At 40.5% G+C, this 24,285-nt stretch overlaps 1 protein-coding gene and 1 pseudogene across 1 annotated transcript; both read right to left on the bottom strand.

The window, feature by feature from the left end:
• Window positions 1-2,741: 2,741 nt before the first annotated feature.
• Window positions 2,742-24,285, bottom strand: Osgin2 (oxidative stress induced growth inhibitor family member 2). Its single transcript, XM_005066814.4, has 6 exons — window positions 24,106-24,285; window positions 11,972-12,126; window positions 10,010-10,146; window positions 8,373-8,564; window positions 6,602-6,693; window positions 2,742-4,434 (listed from the first exon to the last, which is right to left on the bottom strand). Exons 1-6 carry the CDS (start codon window positions 24,147-24,149, stop codon window positions 3,411-3,413), a joined length of 1,644 nt encoding a protein of 547 aa, XP_005066871.1. The 5' UTR covers window positions 24,150-24,285; the 3' UTR covers window positions 2,742-3,410.
• LOC110340355 lies at window positions 14,981-23,348 on the bottom strand (annotated as a pseudogene).

Below are 24,285 nucleotides of genomic sequence, written 5' to 3' on the forward strand. Positions count from 1 at the left end.
CCCAAAGTCTGTGTCACTTAGCTCTCTCTGCTTCTGCTTCCTGTCTGTGGATCAAGATGTGCACCCTCAGCTGTTGCTCCAGTACCATCATAACAGTGATGGACTCATCCCTCTGGACTGTAACCCACAAATTCATGCTTCTATACGTTGCCTTGGTCGTGATGTTTTAACACAGAATAACTAAGACATACATATTCTAAATTCATCTTTGTTTGCTAGAGGCAAGCAAAGGCATGGTTCTTTTCAGAGAGGCTTCCTGTCTCAGGGTTAGCAGCAAAAAACCACAAGGTGTTTTTAAGAGGCTCTGCTACCAAACAATTAAATGGGGGCTTATGAGCAACCAGCAGTATGCTTCTTGGTGGTGGCATGGACGTAGAAACTCCACAGAATTATGGCAATAAGTATAGCTCCCGCCAGTACCTCTGCCATGAAGCTAGACTCTCAGGAAGCTAAAGAATGGGGCCGAGTTAGGCACCACTTTAATCCCAACTATGCTGCTTAGCAGATTAAAGACTCATGGTCAGAAAAAGATAGACATATACAGTAAAGCCTGATTCAGGTGAAGAAAAACCTCTAAAAGGTTTACAGTGTGTTAAAAAGTATATGTAGGCTTAGGAGAGAAAAGAAAAAGCATAAAGTCCCTTAAAAATAAATAGACTAGCTGGGTGTGGTGTCACACACCTGTATTCCCAACACTCGGGAGGCAGAGGCAGGCAGATTGCTGTGATTTCAAGGCAGACGTATAGAGTGAGTGCCAGGACAGTCAAAGATACACAGAGAAAGGCTGTCTCAAAAAGCCAAAAAATAAAAGTAAAAGATATAAGAGTAATAAAGTCACGTAAAGATAGAAAATACAGTCTGGATACTGTATGTTATTGTGTTGTCTTTGAATTGTTTGACTGCTGAGGAAGGAGCAACAGTTGCTAACAGACATTTGATTATAAATGTTGTTGGATTAATACAACATATACATTTTGAAAATGCCTTGACTTCAACATTTAAGTCTAAGGACATGTTACTTTGGAAAAGCAGTTCTGCTTTTGTTTCCACAGAAAATGAAAAGCTGTGGAGTCCTTCCAGACTAATATGGTTTGATCAAGCAAGACACCCTAAAGAGTGACCCAGGTGATCCAATATCCAAAACACCTGAGACCATGTAGCCTCCGACTACTAATGCCAAGGTTTGAACAGGGTTCTGGGTTTTCTCAGGATCCCAATTCTTGGGACTGACAGTGCCCCCAAACAGCAGGAAGCAGTTTGGAGAACTACACCCACATTCCCAAATATTGTTTATAAATGTTTGTTTTCATTTAAACAGGGTTGGTTCTAAATGTTTAATGGTCACAGCCAATCCCTAATGAAAAAATAGGATGGATATGACATAGAAAAGAATAATTTGCATTGGTATGGATTTTGATTTATTGATACAAATTTAAGATCAATTTTGTTATATGTATATATCTTCTCTTGTTTAGGTATTGTGTTCATAAAGCTCATTTTAAAATGTATATAGTCATCTATAATAGTCAAAACTTATGTTAGTTTTTCTAGATATGCAGAGATGGATAGGTATTTTTCAAAACCTTTCAAAGACCTATAGAATATGGCATTTAAAATGGTTTGTTAACTTACTGCTTTTCCTGACAATGAGACACATCTGGCAACACCAATTATGTCAGAGAGGAAGATAGACATTGTAGAAACTCATTATGGAGTTTGCCTTCAACATGGCAGGGATAGCTATTTGGGCAAGAAACTGCTCTTGTCTCGACTGCTTGACAGCACACTATCCATACTGGACAGACAGATCACAAAGAAAAGTGACTACTGAACTTGCCAAAGGACAGGATGGTCCTTCAAGGTTCCTGCTTCATAGAATAGTGTACCAGACACTTTGGGCCTATAGGTTGAAGAGGGATACCCCAATGTTATAGAGGAACTTTGGATGACTGTCCAGGCTGCAAGATGTCTCTATTAATTGTAGAGTTTATATATTATCCTTCTGGGGTCTTTGATAAGAGTTGAAGACAGATGGTTATGGCTATGGTTTTCCTTAGTTAGGATAAAAGATAAGTTACATATAAAACTTTAGAGACATAAAGATAGAATAGATGACAGATTATTTTCTTTACATTTTACCAAGTATTAGTAGACTAAATATTGGTAACTATAGTTCTTGCTTAATAACTGTTTAGTTATATATAATTTTACTATGTTAAAATCAAAACCTTCTGCCAGGCATTGTTAGCCCATGCCTTTGAATCTCTGTGAGTCTGAGACTAGCCTGGTCTAGAGAGCGAGCTCCAGGACAGCCTCCAAAGCCACAGAGAAACCCTGTCTCGAAAACAAACAAACAAAAATTAAAACCTTCCCTTTTGACAGAAAAGAGGATAGACGATGATTCCTTCTTGTTTTTTTTTTTTTTTTTTTTTCGAGACAGGGTTTCTCTATTGTTTTGGAGACTGTCCTGGAACTCGCTCAGTAGACCAGGCTGGCCTCGAACTCACAGAGATCTGCCTGCCTCTGCCTCCCGAGTGCTGGGATTAAAGGCGTGTGCCACCAACGCCTGTATGCTGTGAATATGTTTCTCTTATTGGTCGATGAATAAAGCTGTTTCAGTCAATGGACAGGCAAGCTTTAGCCATGCGGGAAATACAAACAGGGATAGAGACAGGTAGTAGGTGAAGTCAGGGAGATGCCAGGTTTCATTAATAGAAATTAACTCAGTGTTCACACAAGGATAAGTAGTTCCATCCACAATTTATTGAATTGCAAATCAGATTCATTAGATGTTATGGTGGCTAAACAGAGAATAAATCTGGATTCTTGGATATCAGCATTATTGAAATGTTAAATTATGAGAAAGAAAGGATATCAAATACCTACGTAAGTTTCAACAGTAAAAATATTTTTAAAGACCATCATATTTGGTAATAAATTAGGTTTATATAACCGATGATTTCAAAATAAATAAAACCTGAGTTGAAAATGCTCCCTCCTATCCTATTCCAGCATACATCCTTTATAGCCCATTTTCACAGGCCAGTGTACTTCAAACTTCATTCAATGATCTTGCAGCACAGCCAGCCTAAATTCCTAATGAACTACAGAGGAAGCTGAGCAGTAGGTGACCCAATATTAATGAAATATGATTCTGTCTTAATGACTGGCTTTATAAATGCCAAGTTAGAAAAGAGCATTCTAGTTAAATGAAAGCGTGAAGTATACCAAGTTGGCAGTGTTAGGATTTGTCTAAGAGTGACATCCTTGATGGGATACCAAGCTTTGTTAACTTTAAAATAGTAACAACAGCTGAAGGCTCTCCCAGTTAATTCAAGCCAATACACTGCAAACCGCTGTTAAAAATCTTTAATGGTTAAGTGTCCATTTAAGTTACTTGTAAACTTTCTTTAAGCTATCCCATCTCCTCCTCCTCTTTCAACAAACAGATGCTGCTTTTTCTTCTGTCTTGTGGCCAAACAGCGTGTAACACCCAATGCCCCTCCCTTTAAAAATCGAACAAAATTGTCTCCAACCAAAGGGCCCAAAGCAAAAAGGTTGGCTTCTTTAACACATTCATAGGTGTACACATCAACCTCCACAGGGTTCTCCTTGCATGTTATTGGCTGGCTTGAGTTACGGCCTAGGTAACACCCTTGTTCCTTCAGAAAAGACAGGTTAGGATGAGAACCTATCAAGACTACAGCTGCAGACAGCTTAAATATCTTCTTCAATCCAGAGTCACTTTGAAGAATACATTTCATGTCTGACTTAAAGGAAAGCACACGGTGCTCAGGAAAGCTGGTATAATCAGATAAAGGATCTGAGTCTGCAGAGTATGTCTGAGTACACATCATATGATAGACTTTGTGATACTCAGGGTACAGCTTTTGTGGAAGCTGTTTGAAAATTAAGCTTGGATCAGTTACTCGTCTGCGAAATACGTGGATCACAGGGATATTATTGTTGTAAGCACACAGTACTGCATCTGCTGCAGTAAGGCCAGAGCCTACAATCAGCACTGGATCGGCTCTGCCACACAGCTTTCTTTTGTTTATAGCAGCTCCAAATTCGGGCATTGAATGAAACACAAAAGGTAACTCTTCCCCTTCAACTTCCAGGTGGGCGGGAGAATCCAATGTTCCAGTTGCAAGAGCTACATTCTCAGCAAAGAGGCAAAAGGGAACATGAGAACCACCTGCTGTTCGCTGATAGCCTCTGATTTCCCAGTTTCTTTTGACAAATTTTGACTTCTGGTTCTTTGTTGAGATATCTTTGTCTTGACTACCATTATCACCTTGATCTCTGTAGAGTCTTGATACAGAGGTTATGTAAGTATTCTCTCTGAAATTCTTCTGAAGACCCATGACATTTACATAGTGTTTGTAGTAGCGCGCTATTTCTTCTGGCATAACCCGGTCTCCCTTTAAATTCCTGTAAGATGAAAAGGAAAAATACCCAATGAGGAAAGCACTTTCAGTTCCAGATTTCTTTCCTAGCTAGTAAACCTTTATATCTTAGTTCTTTTAAGGTTGTGTTCGTTAAAAATTACCCTCATGTTTTATAAAAACTGTTCTCATGTTTTCTTATCCCAATCAGAATGGCAGTCATTAACAAAACATAAAACAAATGCTAGCAAGGCTTGGCTAAAAAGAATCACTGCTGGTAAAGAATACAGACTAGTCTAGTCACAACAGAAATCTGTATGGAGGGTTCTCAAAATATGGAACCAACCTAAGTGTCCAGCACAGAAATCATGTAAAGGAAACAAAGCATATAAAAACAATACCCCCACTCCACCCCCCACCAGACAAAGGGTAAAGTCACACAACAGGAAAACAGATGCAATGGAGATACCATATTACGTGAATTACACCAATCTTAGAAATACAAATGTTTTCTCTCATTCATGGTTTCTAAATTTTACGTAAGTACATAAATCATGTATCATATGTACATGACAAGAAAACAAATTATCTAGGGGGTCAAAGGAAGCAAGCAAAAAGGGGACAGCTTGTAAACTTTGAATTAATAATTGGATTAAGATGTAGATGTTTGAAAAATCAGCCTACTTTACCTTACAACTGTAATGATTTAGATCGCATCACTAACAAATTACTGTTCAGGGGGGCTAGACAGATGACTCAGCAATTAACAGTGCCTAGGTTAAGATTCCAGCACAAAGCTGGGTGCAGTGGCACACACCTTTAGTCTTCCGTGTAATTTACCAAGATGAATGATTCTGGTTAGGCAAAAAAAAAAGTAAAAACCTTTCCATTTTGCTACTCATTTTAACAAATCTAAGAATATGCTGAACAATTCACTTGCTTATCAAATAAATTCAAACAACTTGATTGATTTTGTGACTTTAAATTTCTACCCTCTATATACTTCCATTTTAAAAAGCCTAAAGTGAATGTTTAAAGATTTTTGCTTCATTTATTTATCTCATATGTATATATGTTTGACCTGTGTGCATCTATGTGCACCAAATATGTGTAGTGCACATGAGTGTCAGAGGAGGGTATCAGATCCCCTGTAACTTGAGTAATGGAAGGTTGGGAGCCCCATTTGCTGGGAACTGAACCTGGGTTCTCTGCAAAAGCAGCAAGTGCTCTTAATCATGGAGCCATCTCTCCAGCCCCTCATCATGACCTAGATCTAAAACTTATGTCCTTAAGTGTTTTAAAATTAAGAATTATTTCTACAGATTTACCGTGGCTGCTACCTAGCAGGAAGTAAATCACTCAAACTTTACATCTCTATTCTAACAAAATTAAGTAAATTTCTGCTTTAACTTACTTCCATTAGTAAAATTAGATTTTCTGCATTAGTAATTTGTATCTAGTTTATACATGTACCTCAAAATGAAAGGGCTTTTCACATTTCTCCTTTTGAATTTTATGTTCTTTCCCCCAAAATGAATAAGACTTGCATTCTTCCAAAAAGAAATTTCTCAATCCTACTTAAAGTATTTATAATTAAATATTTGCCTTCATGTCCAAGTAGCCAACCACATCCCATGTTTTAGATTATCATTCTAAATGAACAATCATAACACCCTACTCTTTACTCTTCAAAAACAAGCACCTCTTGCTGATGTGGTGCTGTTTGTCTCTAATTCCAGTGGATTTCATCCTGGCAGAGGCAGACAGATCTCTGTGGGTTCCAGGCCAACCTGGTCTACATAATGAGTTCCAATCAATCAAGGCTTTGTAGAGAGTCTGTCTCAAAAAACCAAACCAAACCATAGCAAAACCACTTTAGGTATGTATACATGAAGTATAAATAAATACCCATTAAAAATCTGATACAAATTTTGGAAATAATGCATAGGTAGAAATACTTGATAGATTGAAAGTAACAGTGATTTAATATAGAAGATAAACACTGATAAAAAAAGATTACAGGGGGGTCCCTGTAAACAATCCTTTATGTTTAGCATCATAAGTGGAAACTAGCTCATAATCATTGTTTCACAAAATAATTTTTATGTAACAAGTGTATGTCTATTCATCTAACACAGGATTCACAAATACTGTGAAAATTTCTCAGTCCCCTTTCTTCACACATCAAGGAATTTTAACCATTTGATCTTTACCTTCGTTTGCTAGACATCCAATCTTTAAATTTAAGTCCCGGTAGCTCCATCCAATTTCCAAAGCTGATCGTCAACATAGAGCCTTCCATATTCTAGTTTGAAAATAAAGTTGAAAAATGTAATGAAGCAATTTTCCTTTTGAAGCCAAATTCATCCTAATTATACCAATTCAGATCATGTATGTTCCCGAGAGTCCAGGAGAAGAGTGGTATATGAACACTATGGATTTTGTTTCCATGCATAACAATAGCAGTTGCACAATAGGACAAACGGTGCAACTGGGAGATAAAGGTGGGGAGAAGCTCAGAGTCATCTGTGCTACACTGGGAGTTTAAGGCGGCCTAGGCCGATTATCCATCTATCTGCGGATACCAAGCAAAAACAAGTTTCCCTGCTTGACAGCTCTCCTCGCAGATTTTCATGCACCACTCACTGCTGGGAGATTTCAACACATCTTCAGCAAACAGCAAGATTTCAAGGGCACGAGCAGCAGCACAGAACACATGGTTAAACTGTGGCAGAACTTGTGTGTCACTGTGGTGGTCTGAATGAGAATGGCCCCATGGGCTCACACATTTGCATGTTTAGTAGCCAGCTGGCTTAACAATTGAGGGATTTGGAGGTATGGCTTTGTTGGAGGAAGTATATCACTGGGAGTAGGCCCAGAGGTTTCAAAAGTCCACAGTGGACTCAATGTCACTTTCTGCGTGCTACCTGTGGATTCCGATGTAGCTCTCAGTTATTTCTCCAGCACTATGCCACCCCAAACCTGTCCTGCTCCTCACCATGATGGCTAATATATCAAACTTCTGAAGCTGTAAGCAAGCCCCCAATTAAATGTTTTCTTCTTTAAAAGTTGCCTTGGTCATGTGTCTCTTCACAGCAATAGAACACTAAGACAATCACGAAATAGGGTTCAAGCCAGGGCTTTATAGCTTCAGAACTGAGAGAAATGTCTTTTGTTCACATTAAATCTTTTGTTTACAATACTCAGCCTGGTCTACAAGAGCTAGTTCCAGGACAGCCTCCAAAGCCACAGAGAAACCCTGTCTCAAGAAACAAAACAAAACAAAACAAACAAACAAAAAAAGAAAAAGAAAAAAATCTATAAAACAATGGAAACAGTGGCTGGAGACACAGCTCAGTGGTTAAGAACACACATTGTTCTTCAAAGGACCTGAGTTTGGTTCCCAGCACCCACATGGCAGCTCGCAACCATCTGCAACTCCTCTTCTACCTTCTGTGGACACCTGGCACCTGCATGGTGCACAGACACGCATGCAGACAAAACATTCTAGTCATAAAATGAAATAAAGACTGCTTTTTACAACAAAACACATGGAAATAACTGACATTGCTTTTTCAAAATACCCTGCAAAAGTTTTCTAAGCTCTAAATTAAGAAATTTTAATTTACTATAAAGACTGTCCCCTGCAATTTTTTTCTATACAATTTATATTAGGAGTAGAGAGATACACTTACTCAAACACTATATCATTAATAAAACTCTGGCTTAATTACCTATACTTAGTGTATGCTAAAGACTCAAGTTGGAAGCCAGGCATGATGGCACACAGCTTTAATCCCAGCATTTGGGAAGAGGCAGGTGGATCTCTATGTTCGAGGCTAGCCTGGACTACAGAGTGAGTTCCAGAACAGGCAGAAATACAGAACAACCCTATCTGGAAACAAACAAACATCAAGCTGTTTTTATTAAGGCAAAATGTATCAAATACCTCAGTATACACTAATATATGTATAACATACTTACATTCCATGCCCCACCAGGCGGGCCTTTACCAAGAACTAAGTGGGGAATATAATGATGCTGCTCCAATTTCCAGTGCAGAATGGATGGGTAGTCATACCCAAAGTCAGCATCTGGATGAAGAAGTGTGTCAAAAAGTACTGCCACTGGATTGGATGATCGGCCCTCCAGACCCTCAGACAGGTATTCCAAGTCCTGAATGAAAGAAAAAAAAGAAGTGAGCCTGAAAAATGCCAACACAATCATGTTAAAAAAGGACATGCCAGCTCAGTAGTTTCCACAGAGTGAGCTACAGAACATGTATTTTCCTTGAGTTCATTCATAATAGATTCCCTAGCAAAATAAACGTAGGCAACACTTAGATTTAAAACAAAGCTTAAAAAAAAAACCCTCATAAGAGCTGAAGATACTTTTGGCATACAAATGTCAACTTCCCTCACCGACAGGGCTGCAAAGATGGCTGAGTCAGGAAAGGGTTCTCCTCACAAGCACGAGGACCCGAGTCTGATCAGCAGAGCCCACACTTAAAAGGCAACTATGGTGACCATGCTCATAATCACAGCACTGTGCAGGCGGTGGCCATGGGGGACTTGTCCCGCTCACTGGCTAGGCAGTCTAGTCTACTAGGTGAGTGAGATTAAGGCCTGAGAGAATTAACACCTAAGGTTAACTTGTGGCCTAATGCAGGCACACACTCATGCTCCCACATAAATCTGCACCCACAGTCACATAAAATTTTTAAAAACTCCACTAGGGAGGTTGCCTTTGATGTCCTTCCCCTTATAATGAGGTTGAATGACTACCTTGGTTACCATTCCTAGAGCCTTTACCTAGTAGCTAATGGAAGCAGAAACAGGCACCCACAATTAAAAACTGGGCCATACTCCTGGAATCCAGTTGTGGAGAAGGAAGCGGGATGAGCAAAGGAGCCAAGACAGTGCTGGAGAAACCCACAGAAACAGTTGACCTGACTTAGTGAGAGCATGGAGACACTAGTCATAAAGCTAGGGAACCAGCATTGGACCGAACCAAAACCTCTGAATGTGGGTGCCAGCTAGGAGGCCTAGGCAGTCTATGGGACCTCTAACAATGGAACCAGTTTTTATCCCTAGTGCACATATGGACTTTGGGAGCCCATTCCCTATGGAGGAATACTATTGCAGCCCACATATGGGAAGGAGGGGAGGAGACTAGACTGCCTAGCCAGTGAGCGGGACAAGTCCCCCATGGCCACCGCCTGCACAGTGCTGCACAGAGTGTGATGGACATTGATGATCCTCTGTGGAAGGCTTCACTATCCCTGAGAAATGAGTGGTGGGTGGGTTGGGGGGGTCAGTGGGGAGCATGGGAGGATGGGAGGACAAGGGAATGGGGGGATGGATATGTAAATAAGAGTGCTTCTAAAATAAATTTAAAATGTTAAAAAATAAAATAAAATAATCTACTAGGAAATAACTTGGGAATTTTTACTCAAATATTCAATATAATTTAGATAGGACATCAGAATATATTTATAAAGCTAAAATAAATAACATTGTTTAGAACGAAGGATTTACAACAAAGAAATAATATTCACCTAAATAAAGCTAACCTTGTTGGAGCATTAAAATACTTTTTAAAACTGGTGTAACAAATAATACCTGGTCAACAATGGAGAGATGTCTTGCTTCTTCTAGTTTACTATGTAAGATAGTATTTGGATGTATTGCTTCAGATGATAAATATGGTCTGTAGCCTGATAACATATATGAAAGGCATATTCCTGAAGGTCCATTTCCTAATTTTATTAAGAAAGAAAAATAATGTAAATTGACCCCTTTATGGTTTGGCATGTACATACCCTCCCCTGTGAACTTAGCAATAAGCAGGAGAGATGGCTGCCGGGAAAGGGGCTTGCCACCCTTAATAATCTGAATTAAGTCTCTGGAACTCACACAGTGGAAGGAGAACCACTTCTTACAAGCTGTCCTTCTACATACATTCAGGGACACACATACACATTAAAAAAAAAAACCTTAGGGAACATTTTAAAAATCAAGAAACTGTATCTGGTAGTATTCACAAATACAAAAAAAGTCATTTGACAAAAACCAACATGTATCCAGGAGTTAAAAATATGCAACAAATTCAAAAGAGAAAAACTTCTTCAATATGACAAAGATCATGCATTTAAAACAACAACAACATAATCCCAGCACTCGGGAAGCAGAGGCAGGATCTCTGTGAGTTCAAGGCCAGCCTGGCCTACAGAGTTCCAGGACAGCCTCCAAAGCCACAGAGAAACCCTGTCTCGAAAAACCAAAAAAACAGATGTTCATCACCATGAAGGAAGGCTTGAAGGAATGAAATAAAAGATATAAAGATCGGAGAACAGGAGAAACAAAACAAAACACTGTTTGCCAATGACATGATTATCTCCACAGAAAATCCCCAAAATTGATCCTCAAGACCCAGAACAGCAATTATGGCAAGATTGTAGGATACAAGTCGGATACACAAAATCAAGTATTTTCTTACACTAAAGAGAAAAGTGACTTTGAAACAAAATCCACAGTCATTTACACTTACATCAAAAGAGAAACATCTTTAGCATAATTTTAACAAAATATGTATAAGAGCTACATAAAGAAAACCACAAAATACTGAGTAAAGAAATAATTTTTAAAAGGCCTAAATAGATGAGAAGGCATTCCATGTTCATAGGTAGAAGCCTCAAAATTATTGTAAGTTGTTTTTAACCTGATCTATAACAGTGCAATTCCAATAAACAACTCAATAAAGGTAAAAATATTTCAATATCTATTCCAAAATTATTTAGAAAGGCAAAAGGTTCAGAGTAGCCACCACACTGCTTTCTTAAGACAAGTCTTGTCTGACTTTCTCAATTTTGACTAGATGGAAAATATAAATAGCAGCTAATTAAATGAATATAATTATCAACTTTTAAAAATCTCAGTTATTGAATACCTTAACTTTAATAGTTGTACATCCTCCCTGTTGAGGTGATACAAAGGATAGGGTGAAATTATATTTTAGGTAATTATAAATATTACAGTGGAGCATTAACATGCCACTGCTAATAGCATGAGTTACTAACTGACAGCTGTCATTCAGTTTACAAGTATGTCTACAGGTGTCTAACCAATATAAGGTTGAAATCCAATAATAAAATACACAGAATGCCCTCCACAGAACTCTAATAATACTGGTCACCATGAACGGCTATTACATGTAATTCAATTAAAAGCTACTGCATTCCAACATGGACTCTATCATATAAGCCAATCTTTATGGTTATTTTAATATATCAAACAACTTAATACTTTATAATTCTGTCCTTTATTATGTGTCTCCATTCACAGAAGCATCTTCTTATATTTTTGCCCTTTTAAGATATTTAATTGCCACATGGTAGTTGAACATATATGTGAGGCAAAGTGTGTCATTTTAATGAGTGTGATCAGATCGAAGTAACATACACATCACTTCAGATTCATACCATTATTTGTGGTAAGAACATTCAAACTGTTACTATGTTTAGATGGGGAGCCTTTTCAATACAATGTAAAACATACATCCTTAGAATTATAAAAGCAACTTACCAATTATTACCATAGGTAAAGTCACTGATGAATCTTCAAGTAAAGAAGTTTCTTCAACCAATGGCATCCCTTTAACTTTCGGCCCCAAATTATCACCAAAATATTGCACTAAAGAATTAAAAATCTCTCCTTCAGCTTCAGTATCACTATAATCTCTTTTAAAAAAAGAGCAAAAGTACAGTTAATTTAGGTTTTTAAAAGCCATTTTTTCTCATATTTTATTTAGGCAATAAAATATCCAGCAGTTGCATAATGCTTTCCATAGTATAACATTTAAGTACACAAGTCTAAAGTGGCTATTCATCTCGTATTAATATCTTATAAGCAAGTTAACTACCCAGTAAGCTGTTTTTCCAGGCTAGGGAAATAGCTTATTTGGGAAAGCACCTGCCTGCATCAGGACCTGAGTTCACTTACCAGAAACCATATAAAAAGGCTGAGCACTGGCCGGGCGTTGGTGGCACACGCCTTTAATCCCAGCACTCGGGAGGCAGAGGCAGGCGGATCTCTGTGAGTTTAAGACCAGCCTGGACTACCAAGCGAGTTCCAGGACAGCCTCCAAAGCCACAGAGAAACCCTGTCTCGAAAAACCAAAAAAGAGGCTGAGCACTATGTCAGATACCTGGGGCTCACTGGCCAGCCAGTCTACTCTAGTTGACAAGCTCCAGGCCAGTGGATGATCCCATCTAGAAAAACAGGTTGATGGCTTCTAAGAAGTGACACCCAAGGCTGTCCTCTGACTGAGACACAAGGACACAGACACACAGAGTTTTGTCTGCCAAACAAATACACAGAATTATACTTGAGATTGTATAGTTCTTTTGAGATGTCTAGGAAGGGCTAGTTTCCTCTCTACCTTTATTTTTTTTTTTCCTCAGCCAGTCACACACCTTTAATCCCAATCCTAACACTCAGGAGACATAGGAAAGCAGATCTCTGAATTTAAGGACAGACTGGTATACAGAGTGAGTTCCAGGATAACTAGGGCTATATAGGTAAACCATATACAACAGAACTAGTCATAGTTTATTATTATATTTATTTCATGGGCATTGGTGTTTTGCCTGCATGTATGTCTGTGTGAAGGTGTCATAGTTCCCCTGGAACTGGAGCTACAGACAGTTGTGAGCTGCCATGTGGATGCTGGGAATTGAACCTGGGTCCTCTGAAGAACAGTCAGTGCTCTTAACAACTGAGTCATCTCTCCTGCCCTAGTCAGACATGTTAAGGAAAGATTACTGTACAAAACTAGGCCTTTTGGTAAAAGAAATGATGTCTATATGTTTTCAAGTAAGGAAAGACCTTAATGTTGACTTCCAATCTTTATTTTCCAATTGCCTCTCTAGAAATTAGTTTTAGGCCAGGTGTTGGTGGCACACGCCTTTAATCCCAGTACTTGGGAGGTAGAGGCAGGAGGATCTCTGTGAGTTTGAGGTCAACCTGGTCTCCAGAGCAAGTTCCAGGACAGCCTCCAAAACAATACAGATGAACCCTGTCTAGAAACCAACCCCCCCCAAAAGAAATTAGTTTCAGTATTCTGACATGTTCATTCAATAAATGAACTCAGTTAATGCTATTATTTTTAGTTTACTTCAGGGTAAAATCACAGAATTACTTTTCATTTTTAGTCAGCAACAATTTTGTCTTGGAAGGACTAACGTAGTACACACTAGCTGTGTTATTGTGACTTTCTAAATGATGGCTGTTACTTCACAGGACTAAGGTGAAATTGTTAATCATAGATGTTGGCTACTTGCACCAACTTGGGCAGCAGGATAGCTCTACCCGTCCACTCAGAGACTCCTTGTAAGCCCCACTCCTGGAGACTTCAGGCCACTAGGCTCAGGCTCCACTCCTAGACTACTCTGGCCTATTTGCCTCATCCCTTAAGAGGGCTAGCAGCCAGAGGGGCCAGGCCCCAGTCTGAGAAGCTCCAAATTCCCTCCCCACCAACTAGCTGTGTTCCCAGTCCCCCAAAGCAGGAGAGTAGCCAGGCACAGCCCTACAGGGGGTAGGGAAGGACCCAAGATCAAGCCCAAAAAAATCCCTGCAAACTCAAGCATCCTGGAAAGCACCTCCCTCCCTTTGTGCAACCCTACATAAACCCAGCCACCCTCCTAGGTCTTTTCCTCCCAATAAATTTCTTGTGAGGTTTGCTGTGCCGTTTGACTCTGTGGTATTCCTTGGTTCCAAACTGCCAAGATACCTTTTTCTTCAGAGCTGTAACACTTACTTACACTAGGGGGTTGACAAATGGAAAGAATTCTAGGCAGGACTTTTCACTTAAACTTCAGAGGTCTCATCCTACTTGTGATAGCTAATCTGTACTGTGAATTTGACTGGATCTGAGGAATTTTTCTTGATCAGATTATTTGAAGCATGATGACCCACTGTAAATGTGGGCCACACTTTCTAGAAGGAGCCCAGATAAAAGGAGACAGAAGGAAACCTGCTTTTTAGCCTGCTTGCCTTTATCTTGCTAGCAAGTTCATCTACTATCCTGTTGCCACAGCATTCCTTCATTGCTATTAGACCAGATTCCTCAGGGTTCCAACATAGATCGAAATCCAGCAGCTCTCCAGGAATCTTCCAGGATTTCAATGCCAGAGAGGAACTGCTAAGACAACCACCACCATGGACTGAGCAGCTATCAGATTTTCCACTGATTTTATCCTGTCTAAAACAACCACTATTGGACTACCTGGACCATGTAAGTCAATCTACTAAATCCCCTTTCAATGTATCCATTCTATCAATTCTGTTCCTTTAGAGAACTCCAATAAACTAGCCCAGGAGAGTACAAAGTTGTTAGATACACTAAGCTTTCCTGAGCTCTAAAAGAAAAGACTGCCTCTAAATGTTTATAGTACTTTTTTGGTTGTTGTTTTGTTTTGTTTTGGTTGTTTGTTTTTCAAGACAAGGTTTCTCTGTATTGTTTTGGAGGCTGTCCTGGAACTCACTCTGTAGACCAGGCTGGCCTCGAACTCATAGAGATCCGATTGCCTCTGCTTCCTGAGTGCTGGGATTAAAGGTGTGTGCTACCAACACCCGCTATAGTCCTTTTCTTTATTTAAAACCCATCAGTGAAATGGAAGACTTGGTAGGCGGTAGCCGTGCACGCCTTTAATCCCAGTATTCGGGAGGCAGAAGCAGGCAGATCTTTGTGAGTTCTAGATCAGCCTGATCTACAAGAGCTAAATCCAAGATAACCTCCAAACCACATCGAAACCATGTTTTGAAAAACCAAAAAGAAATGGATGGTTTTAAAGCATAAGCCAGTAACTGCAGTAACTGTATAAAAAGCACACACTACCATATACAAATTAACTGATCAGACCACAACTTTCTCTGTTGGATCAGAATTAACTTCCCTGTATAAAAGCAGCACTTTTGTGGCACTTAATTTAGTATTCTTCTCTTTCTTGCTCATCCTCTCCCTCAACAAAATCCATGCCAGCTTCCTCATCATCCTTCTCTACGACAGTCATGTTCCCACGGACCTCAGAGAACTCCCCCTCCTCCATGTACCAGTGCACAAAGGCACACTTAGTATACATCAGATCAAACTTGTATTGCTCAGCATGTACACAGCTCTCTGGACCTTGACCAGGTCTCCTCTAGGTACCACAGTGGGGGTGGTAATTAATGCCAACCCTGAAGCCACAAACTGGACGGTACGCTGGGTCTTGATGATGGCAGTGGCAGCACTGACGTCTTTGGGAACCACATCACCAAGGTACAGAGCAGGTAGCAAGTGATGTATTTACCAAGGTGAGGCTCACACTTCACTATCTGGTTTGGATAGCTCAAAGCACACATTGGTGATGTCTACTCATGCTAGACTTTTCTCAACACAGATAACGGGCATATGTGGCCAGAGGAAAGTGGATTCGAGGGTAGGGCACCAGGTTGTTATGGAATTCTGTCATTTGAACATTCAGGACCCCATCAACTCTGAGGGAAGTGATGGAAGACAAAGTGTGATCTATCGACTTATTTAGGTTAGTGTAGGTTGGGTGCTCAATGTCAAGGTTTCTACGACAGGTGTCATAAATGGCTTCAATGTCTACCATGAAGGCACAATCGTGCTCCAGGAGGTGGAGGTGGTGGTGGATGAAATCGCAAGGCTCAACCACAGTAGGGGAACCGTAGGGAGCTGAGTAAATGGAGTACTTGGACTTCTTCCCATAATCAACAGAGCTGCTCCATCAGTGAGGAGATGAACCCAGAGCCAGTTCCTCTACCAAAGCTGTGAGAAACAAAGAGTCCTGAAGACTTGTGCACTGGAGAGACAGTTTGGGAATCCTGTCTAAGACAACGTCAATGATCTCCTTGCCAGTGGTGTAGTGGCCAGAGGGTTAATTATTGGCAGTATCTTCCTTGCTTGTGATGAGCTGCTCAGGGTAGAGGAGCTGGCAGTAGGTACCAGTGTGAACTTCATCAATAACTATGGGTTCTGGGTCTACAAACACTGTTAGGGGCATATGCTTGCCAAAGCCTGTCTCACTAGGTTTTAAAGGAGTCATCTCTTCCCTCAGAGGTCTTTTCACTTGGCATCTGGCCATCAGGCTGGGTGCCCATATTCCAGGCTGTCAAGCTCCCAGCAGGCATTGCCGGTCTGGACACCAGCCTGGCCAATGTGCATGGAGATGCACTCACACAGGGTTGCTGCTTTGCAGATCAAACGGATGGCAGAGGTGAGGAGGAGGTGTTATTTCTTACAGGCCAACTCTTAGGCAGTTGATGTAAGAGAATCTGCCGTTTACAGTCCTCTTACATAGCAAAAGTAGATAATGGGTTAGCATGGCTGTTAAAGGTAGCCCACCCTCACATCAAGGTCTGCCCCTGGAGTGTGTTTATGTTCAGACTACCCCATTCAGGACCATTCCTCCTACACCTCTGTATTTAGAGCCAGATACATCTGCTGCTTTCCTATTTCTGCTTCTTGGCAACTACACTAAACCTGAGTATTTTTTCCCCTTGTTGATGTATTTTTCTATAGGGTTTCATATAGCTCAGACTGGCCTCAACTTCAGTATGCAGCCGAGGCTGGCCATGAATTCTTGATCCACTCGTATTCATTACTCAGGTCCCTGAATTATAGGTGTGCAATACCTAGTTCAGTCTAATTTGAGTTTTCATTATGATCACTGTCATTATTATTATCATTATTATTTACTTACGCTTGGGGGGTTGTAAATATGCCATGATACTTGTGTAGAAGTCAGAGGACAGCTTATGGGAGTCTGTTCTCTCTTTCTACAATGCGAGTCGAACTTAGATCATCAGGCTAAGTGATCTCTAACCTGTGTATTTTATGTTCTGGTCTGTTCTTCATACTTCTCCAGTGTGTGCAAAGGAGAAACCCCATGTCTTCTGCAGGCTTCCAACCAGTTATTTTGGTTACCCAAGCACCATTTATATTATTGTTGTTGTAAAGGTCACAATTCTGTCCTGGGGGCTGCAGAACTTCCTTTTAGTGTTTTCCAGTCATCTTTAACTTAAACATTGAAGTTTCTACAGATAAGACCTGAGAAATATTAAAACGGTATTATGCTATGGTTTTGGTAGCTACAAAGAGCACACATTCTCTCTCCTAACTGGATCCGAGCTTCTAATTTTAGTGTGGGCATTTATGTAGGAATACATGTAAAGGCCAGGAAAGTAGTGAGACCCGTGAGAGGGGAAGATAACTTTCAAGGGTGTGTGGCACACTAGAACAGGTAACAGAGAAGTAGAGGGTCAATTGTTGGAGGTGTAAACATTCATTGGAAAGGAGCAGGGATATGGAAGAGGTGGAAAAAGGCCAACAAAACTAATGATGCATGGAAAAGCCATAAGGAAGCATAATACTCAGTAAGACAATTTTAAAATAAAATTAAGGATGGGGTGGACCTGAAGAGATGGCTGATAGTGCAGCAGCTGAGAGCTTGCATCACACAACAAATCAGGCACAGTCCCTGAATGCCTATAATCCCAGCACTGAGAGAGTAGAGACAGGAGGATCACAGAAGCTTGGTGGCTACTATAGCTTAGCTCCAAAGTGCACATTCTAGGTTCAGTAAGACCCTGCCTCACAAAGAATAAGGTAGGTGATATAGGAGAATACCCAGTACCCTCCCCTGACCTCCATGCACTCCTCCACCAACACACACGAATTTTAAGGAGTTCAAGTAGCACTACCCTATGGGGATAAATAAAGCTATTCCTGGAACCCACAGGTTATTGACTGAAAATCGCAATACCCAGAGGTTGGCTATATTCCTACAAACTATTGGTCAAGAAGCCTCTGGGGGCGCCAAAATAATGCAAGTAGTTAGCACTGCTATTGACAATGCTACAGAACTAGAAGGTAAAACCTTACTGCTGAAGGTATCACATGCTCTGATTACAAAAATAAACAATTCAAGCTGTAACTAGAAAAGATGTTCCTCCAGGCTGGCTAGCCCTCACAGTGCCAAAAGGGGATGTGCAGGCTGCTGATGGAAAACTGTCAGCATTTCTACTCAGCTGTGACTTGTGCATGCTATACTAAAATACCTCTCCTCTGCTGTGGCCTGTGAATATATACTAATGACTGGCCAGGCAAGACGTACCCACTGTGCAATTGTGGCAGGTGTATTCTGGGGACAACAAGCTGCTTTCTGGTTGAGATTGAGGCCTTCTATATAGAAGAGATTCACATCTGACACTGTAAAACTAGTAGAACACTCATGGCCAGGAAGGTCCTAGGCCTAATGTGGAAGCCACTAAGTTTTTGGTTTCTATTGTTGTTTCTGACGTTCCTATCAAACTGGCTTCTGAACAACTGCCTATGCCCATAGATCAGTGTTGCTGCCAGTTTTGGTCAGAGAAGCTTCCTTTACGGAGGGCAGCAGTCACTGTAGAGACTTGAGAGTAAGTGACTGGTGAGCTCAGTCATGTCTGGGACATCTATATCACTCCCTCCAGGAATCAGAACACACTGCTGAAAAGAGGGGTAGATAGAAGAACCAGAGAACGGGTTGGGGATGCCACAGGCACTTGTGTATTCTGTACTCACACCAGTTCTGATTACCTGCGTAAGACTGGGCACAACATCCTGCCATGGATGGGAAGGAACTCAGGATCTAAAGGCAGTAAATGTTGCTGAGCCAGGAGAGATACTTTCTTCAGTAGTATAGCCACTGGTGAAGTGTCCATCCTCCAGTAAATGACCTGTCATCCATGCTCCTGTACCCAAGTCTAACAAAACTCATCAGGCCACTGCCAGAAAAAGACTGAAAAATAACCCCATAGATACTTTCTTAACTCTACAAATAGATGCTGTGAAATGTGCTGTGTAGATTAAGTGTAACTTAAACTCCAAATCACTTCCATTTAAAGGAAAACTAGAAGTCATATTCTAGGTAACTCATTAGGAGTAGGTTAATATCCTAAGTCAAGATGTTTCAAGAAGCTTGAGATTTTAGTACAACTATGCATTCCCCTCTGCCCTCTCATACTCTGTGTGTGCATTATTAATTTTTAAAAATCATTAATGCGATGTATTTAATCTATTAAACACCCTTTTGAGGAGTCTGGTGAGCATGTCATAAAGTCCAGTCTTTTGTCTGCAGGGATCCAACTGCCCTAACACTTGGACAAACTAATGTCCATTCCCTGTTTTCATGAGGCCCTCATCAATAAATCCGTGCTTTCCAATATATTCATTTTCAGAAAAACATTTTATCATTAGCTTTTATTCTTTATGTGTCCAAGGTGTATGTAAACATGCTATGTGATGGTGTGCCCATGTGCAGCCTGGAGGTTAGAGGGGAAGACACCCCGCTCTATCACTCTGCCTTATTATCATGATTCAAGGATTCACAAATCCTGAGCTACACCAGCAGCCAGCAAGATCCAGAAACTGTCTTGTCTCTGCCTCCCCAAATCCAGAGGTTATAGGCACACACTGAAAAAGCACTCAACCACTGAGCCATCTCTCCAGCCCTCCTGAAAACTATCATCCCTCCAACTAAATACACAACCCTTAGTTCTCCATTATCCCAGCAGCACCACACAGTAGCTTTGATTTATGTCCCCTAACAATATTAAACATCGTTACATGTATGTCATTTATTCTCTGTCTCTGCTGTCTGTCTCTCTCCAAATCCTTTGCCTGGTTATAAATTTGGCATAGATAATCTTTTAGGTTTTTTATAAGCTCAGGATTCAAGTTCTGCAGATACGTAGTTTGTGAACATTTTATCCAATTTTGTGAGTTTTTGTTTTGCTTTTGTATGTGTGTCGTGGTGTATATGTGCACATGCGTGCGTGTGTGAATCAGAAAACAAATTTCTGAGAGTCAATTTTCTTCTAACATGCAGGATCTCTCTGGTCAACAGGCGCAAGCGCATTACCATCATGAAGGTCTATTTCTTTCTTCTTCACTTTCTCGGTATCCTTTACAGGCACTCTAAGTTCTGACCACCCCCAATGTATTTTTTCTTCTGTTACTGTGCTTTCAATATCATATGTAATAGATGACTGCATAATTCATAGCCACAGATATTTACTGTTTCCACCTAAGAATTTTCTGATTTCATTTTTGTGCAATGTGAGCAAGTAGGCGAGTTCATTCTTTTGTTTGTGCAGATCTTTGCCGGGCTCTGACCGAACTACAACTGCTGAAACTAATTTCCATTTCCTGTTTTATGGGGCCCACATCAAAGACTTAATTCACGAAAAATGAAATATTTCTGGGCTTTCAATTTCATTCCCCAGATTTATGCTTATGTTTACACCAGCAGCAAGTTTTCTTGATTGTTGCTAATTTGTAGTAACTTTGAAACCAAAGAAGGTGAGTCCTGAATCCTCTAAATTTGCTTTTTTAACCTTTGTGAGACTACTCCAGGTCCCTTTACTCCCAACTGGTACCAACTGGTGCAAGAAAAGGCAGTTTATCGTTATGATACTGCACTGACCTGCAGGTCAACCAAAAGAGAATAACTTTAAGAATTTGCAGGTTTTCCGTCTATGAAGATTAAATACCTTTCCATGTACAGTCATGATCTGAGTGAAGGCATTCTGAGAAATGCACCAGGTATTTCCATCCCTACAATAACACTGAGTGTATGATACACAAACTCTGATAGCCACACTACCACGAAATGGAGACTTGCGGGAAGCCCCGCCTATATTCAATCTGCCTGTAACTTCACTGTGCAGCACATCACGTTAAATCCTAATTTCGTCTAAGGCTTTCTGCTTTCCAATGTGTAGTTGTGCACGTTTGGTTAAATTTTTTTCTTAGTGTTTCATTGCTTGTGCTGAGTGGAACTATTTTGGTTTTGGGTTTTTCTTTTTTATTTTATTTATCTATTTATGTATGGTTTTTTGAGGCAGGGTTTCTCTGTGTAGCCCTGGCTGTCCTGCAACTATCTGTAAACCAGGCTGGCCTCAAACTCAAAGACACTACCTGCCTCTTCCTCACAAGTGCTGGAATTAAAGGCATATGCCACCACTGCCTGGCCTATGGAAGGAAATATTTTGTTAATCTCACTTTCTGATTATCTATAGTATTGCTTTATACAAGTATATTCACTCTTGTACATCAATCTCATATTCTGAAATATTGCTGAATTTGGTAGGGGTCTCAGGCATTTCCTAAGACTTGAGGATAAAAAGAACCAAAGGGTTAGCGGTTCTAAATTCTCTGTACATTAGCTTACCTGAATTACATAGCATAAGTAACTTCTTCTCTTTTCTTAGTCACTAGTATAATCATTCTGTGTGGCAAACCACACGCAATACATTTTCCAAACTCTGGTTAACTGGTTTTGCCTAAAGCACTAATGAAATGTAAGTGCATTAGTAACTATACACCACCTAAGTTAGGAAGTTGCTATCGCTGGATGTTTTAGAGTACATGTGTACAGTTCAGGAATACGACCAGTATTCATGTGTACTTGGATTTCCAACCTGATGACTATTCTATGACAGGCAAACTATTTTGAGTTAAAAAAACAAAAAAAGAAAAACAAAAACCAACCCACTGTTCCTCTATTCAGGATACCAATAAATTGCAACTTACATAAACTACGAAACAGTAAAGAACAGCATTTTGCATGCATGCAAAAATGTTACCACACTGTCAGACATTAAAGATCATTTGCTATGATTTTGGAAGCCTTTCATTTTTTGTTTTTGAAACACTTCAGTCCGAAGTTTCTAAACAAGATAGTATAGGAACACTATTTGGTAATAAAAAGACAACCACAGCAACACTTTCTTAAACACTCAAATAACAAATGACATGCCTTTGCACCTTATTTCTAAGGGAATTTGAACCACTATTCTCTAAGTTGTATCAAACTGACACTACCACAATAAAGAAAGGTTCTAATGTGCCATAATAGAAGTGTGACGTTTTCCCCCTTGAAAAATTCACATGAAGTCTATCACAAAGCCTATGAATGCAGACTTTGAAGAAACCCCCAAATGTAGCTATAATCAAATTGTTTTAAAAGGCTGACCAAAAGACAGCATTTGTGCTGAAGATGTCAACCCAATGGTGGAACACTTGCTTCATTAGCTAGGCCCTGCATTTCATCGCCAGCAACACAAAAATAAATGAATGAACACACACAAGACTAGAAAAATCCCTGAAGGAGCTGGCAAACAATCTTAAAACAAAAAATCCTGGCCCTAACCGAAGTATTTTAACAATGATAATGCAGTAACACCAAATGTAGCAAATGCCTTCCACTCCCTCACCTAAGTTTCTTTTCACAGAGAAAAGCATATGGTTATTTACCACATAGCCACGAGAGTGTGAATTCCTAGCTTTCTCCTTTTATTTCAACAGTACACCAAAGGTGTCAGAAGGTTTTCAGAGGGATATTTTCCAAGAGAAATGTACTTTCCCAAGGTGCTTGTAATTTTCACTAAGCCTGCTTTCTAGAACAGTTTGTGGCAATCTGTCTGGAGGTTACTTATACAGCAGCCTATGACATAAGACTTCTAGGATCTATTTAGAATGTAAAGTCTCATTACAGACTCACTAAGTTAAGCAGACCATGCTTGTGGCTCTTACAGCAGGAGTCTGCACTTTCCCTGACCCTCACAGCCCTTTTGCCACCTCCTCTGTGACTGTCATAAAATAAATACACACAGTACTTCTGTATTAAACAATAAGCTCGTGATTTGTGTTGATGACAGTCACAAATACTGGGACTTGAAGCTCATATTTGTAATGAAGGAAATGCTAGCATTTTTAGAAGTCAGTGATATTAAAACCCTTCCACCCAAGTTAATGGTTCACCTAAATTCTATGAGCCTCTATTGAACAATACTTAATCAATTTGGCTTTTTTCTTTTTGGTTTTTCGAGACAGGGTTTCTCTGTATTGTTTTGGAGGCTGTCCTGGAACTCACTCTGTAGACCAGGCTGGCCTCGAACTCACAGAGATCCGCCTGCCTCTGCCTCCCGCTGGGATTAAAGGCGTGCACCACCAACGCCCGGCCAATTTGGCTTTTTATTTTTTTGCAAAAACAAAACAATACTCAAAAACAAAACCCAAGTGTTACGCATCCTTATTCTGTTAATAGTCACACATGTAAAGCCGAGTCCTGGAGTTCTTACTAAACATAACATTTCTTCACCTCACTGTTAATACCCAGTTTCTAGTACTTTTGACCGTTTCCGTAATTCTCTGAAAAGTTGGTCAATTGTACTGGATCTAGAACACACACTCGTTCATTCATACTGAAGACTATCCTTCTCACCTTGAGAAACTTTCATTATAATTTGAGTAGAAAACTGCCACTTCCCAATTTTCTCCATCCTAACATGGTTTCAAATTACTAAAATCTTAGTCACAACCCGTTGTCACTACACACGACACCTTCTTCCCTACTTCCCTTCAAGCCAGTAACTTATGTTCCTAGATTCTTAAAAGATAAAAACGTTAAGGGAGGCTCTTCACGGATTTTCACATTGACCATTTACATGTAACCGACTCATCACTGGCCTAGCCACTCTCGCGGTCCAGGGACAAGAACAGGGGACAGGAAAAGGGGTCGCCGTGCACTGGGCAGCGCCGGCCCAGCGGGCGGCGGCCGAGGAGCACACGCGGTGGAGCGGGCTCCGACCCGTCCCGGGGGGAAAGTCACCTGAAATGACCGGCCAGGGAGCAGCGGCAGCACCACACAGGCATGGAGAGCGGCAGCGGTCCTCCCGGCGGGTTGTCCCAGGCTCGTCCCGGCGCGCGCCTCTCCGGCACCGCGGCTCACGGGCGCGGGATTCGGTCCGCGCACAGCCGCTTCCGCTCCTCCCCGCCGGCGGCCGGGCGG

The sequence above is a fragment of the Mesocricetus auratus genome, unplaced genomic scaffold (assembly GCF_017639785.1).
Source record: "Mesocricetus auratus isolate SY011 unplaced genomic scaffold, BCM_Maur_2.0 Super-Scaffold_6730, whole genome shotgun sequence".
NCBI lineage: Eukaryota > Metazoa > Chordata > Mammalia > Rodentia > Cricetidae > Mesocricetus > Mesocricetus auratus.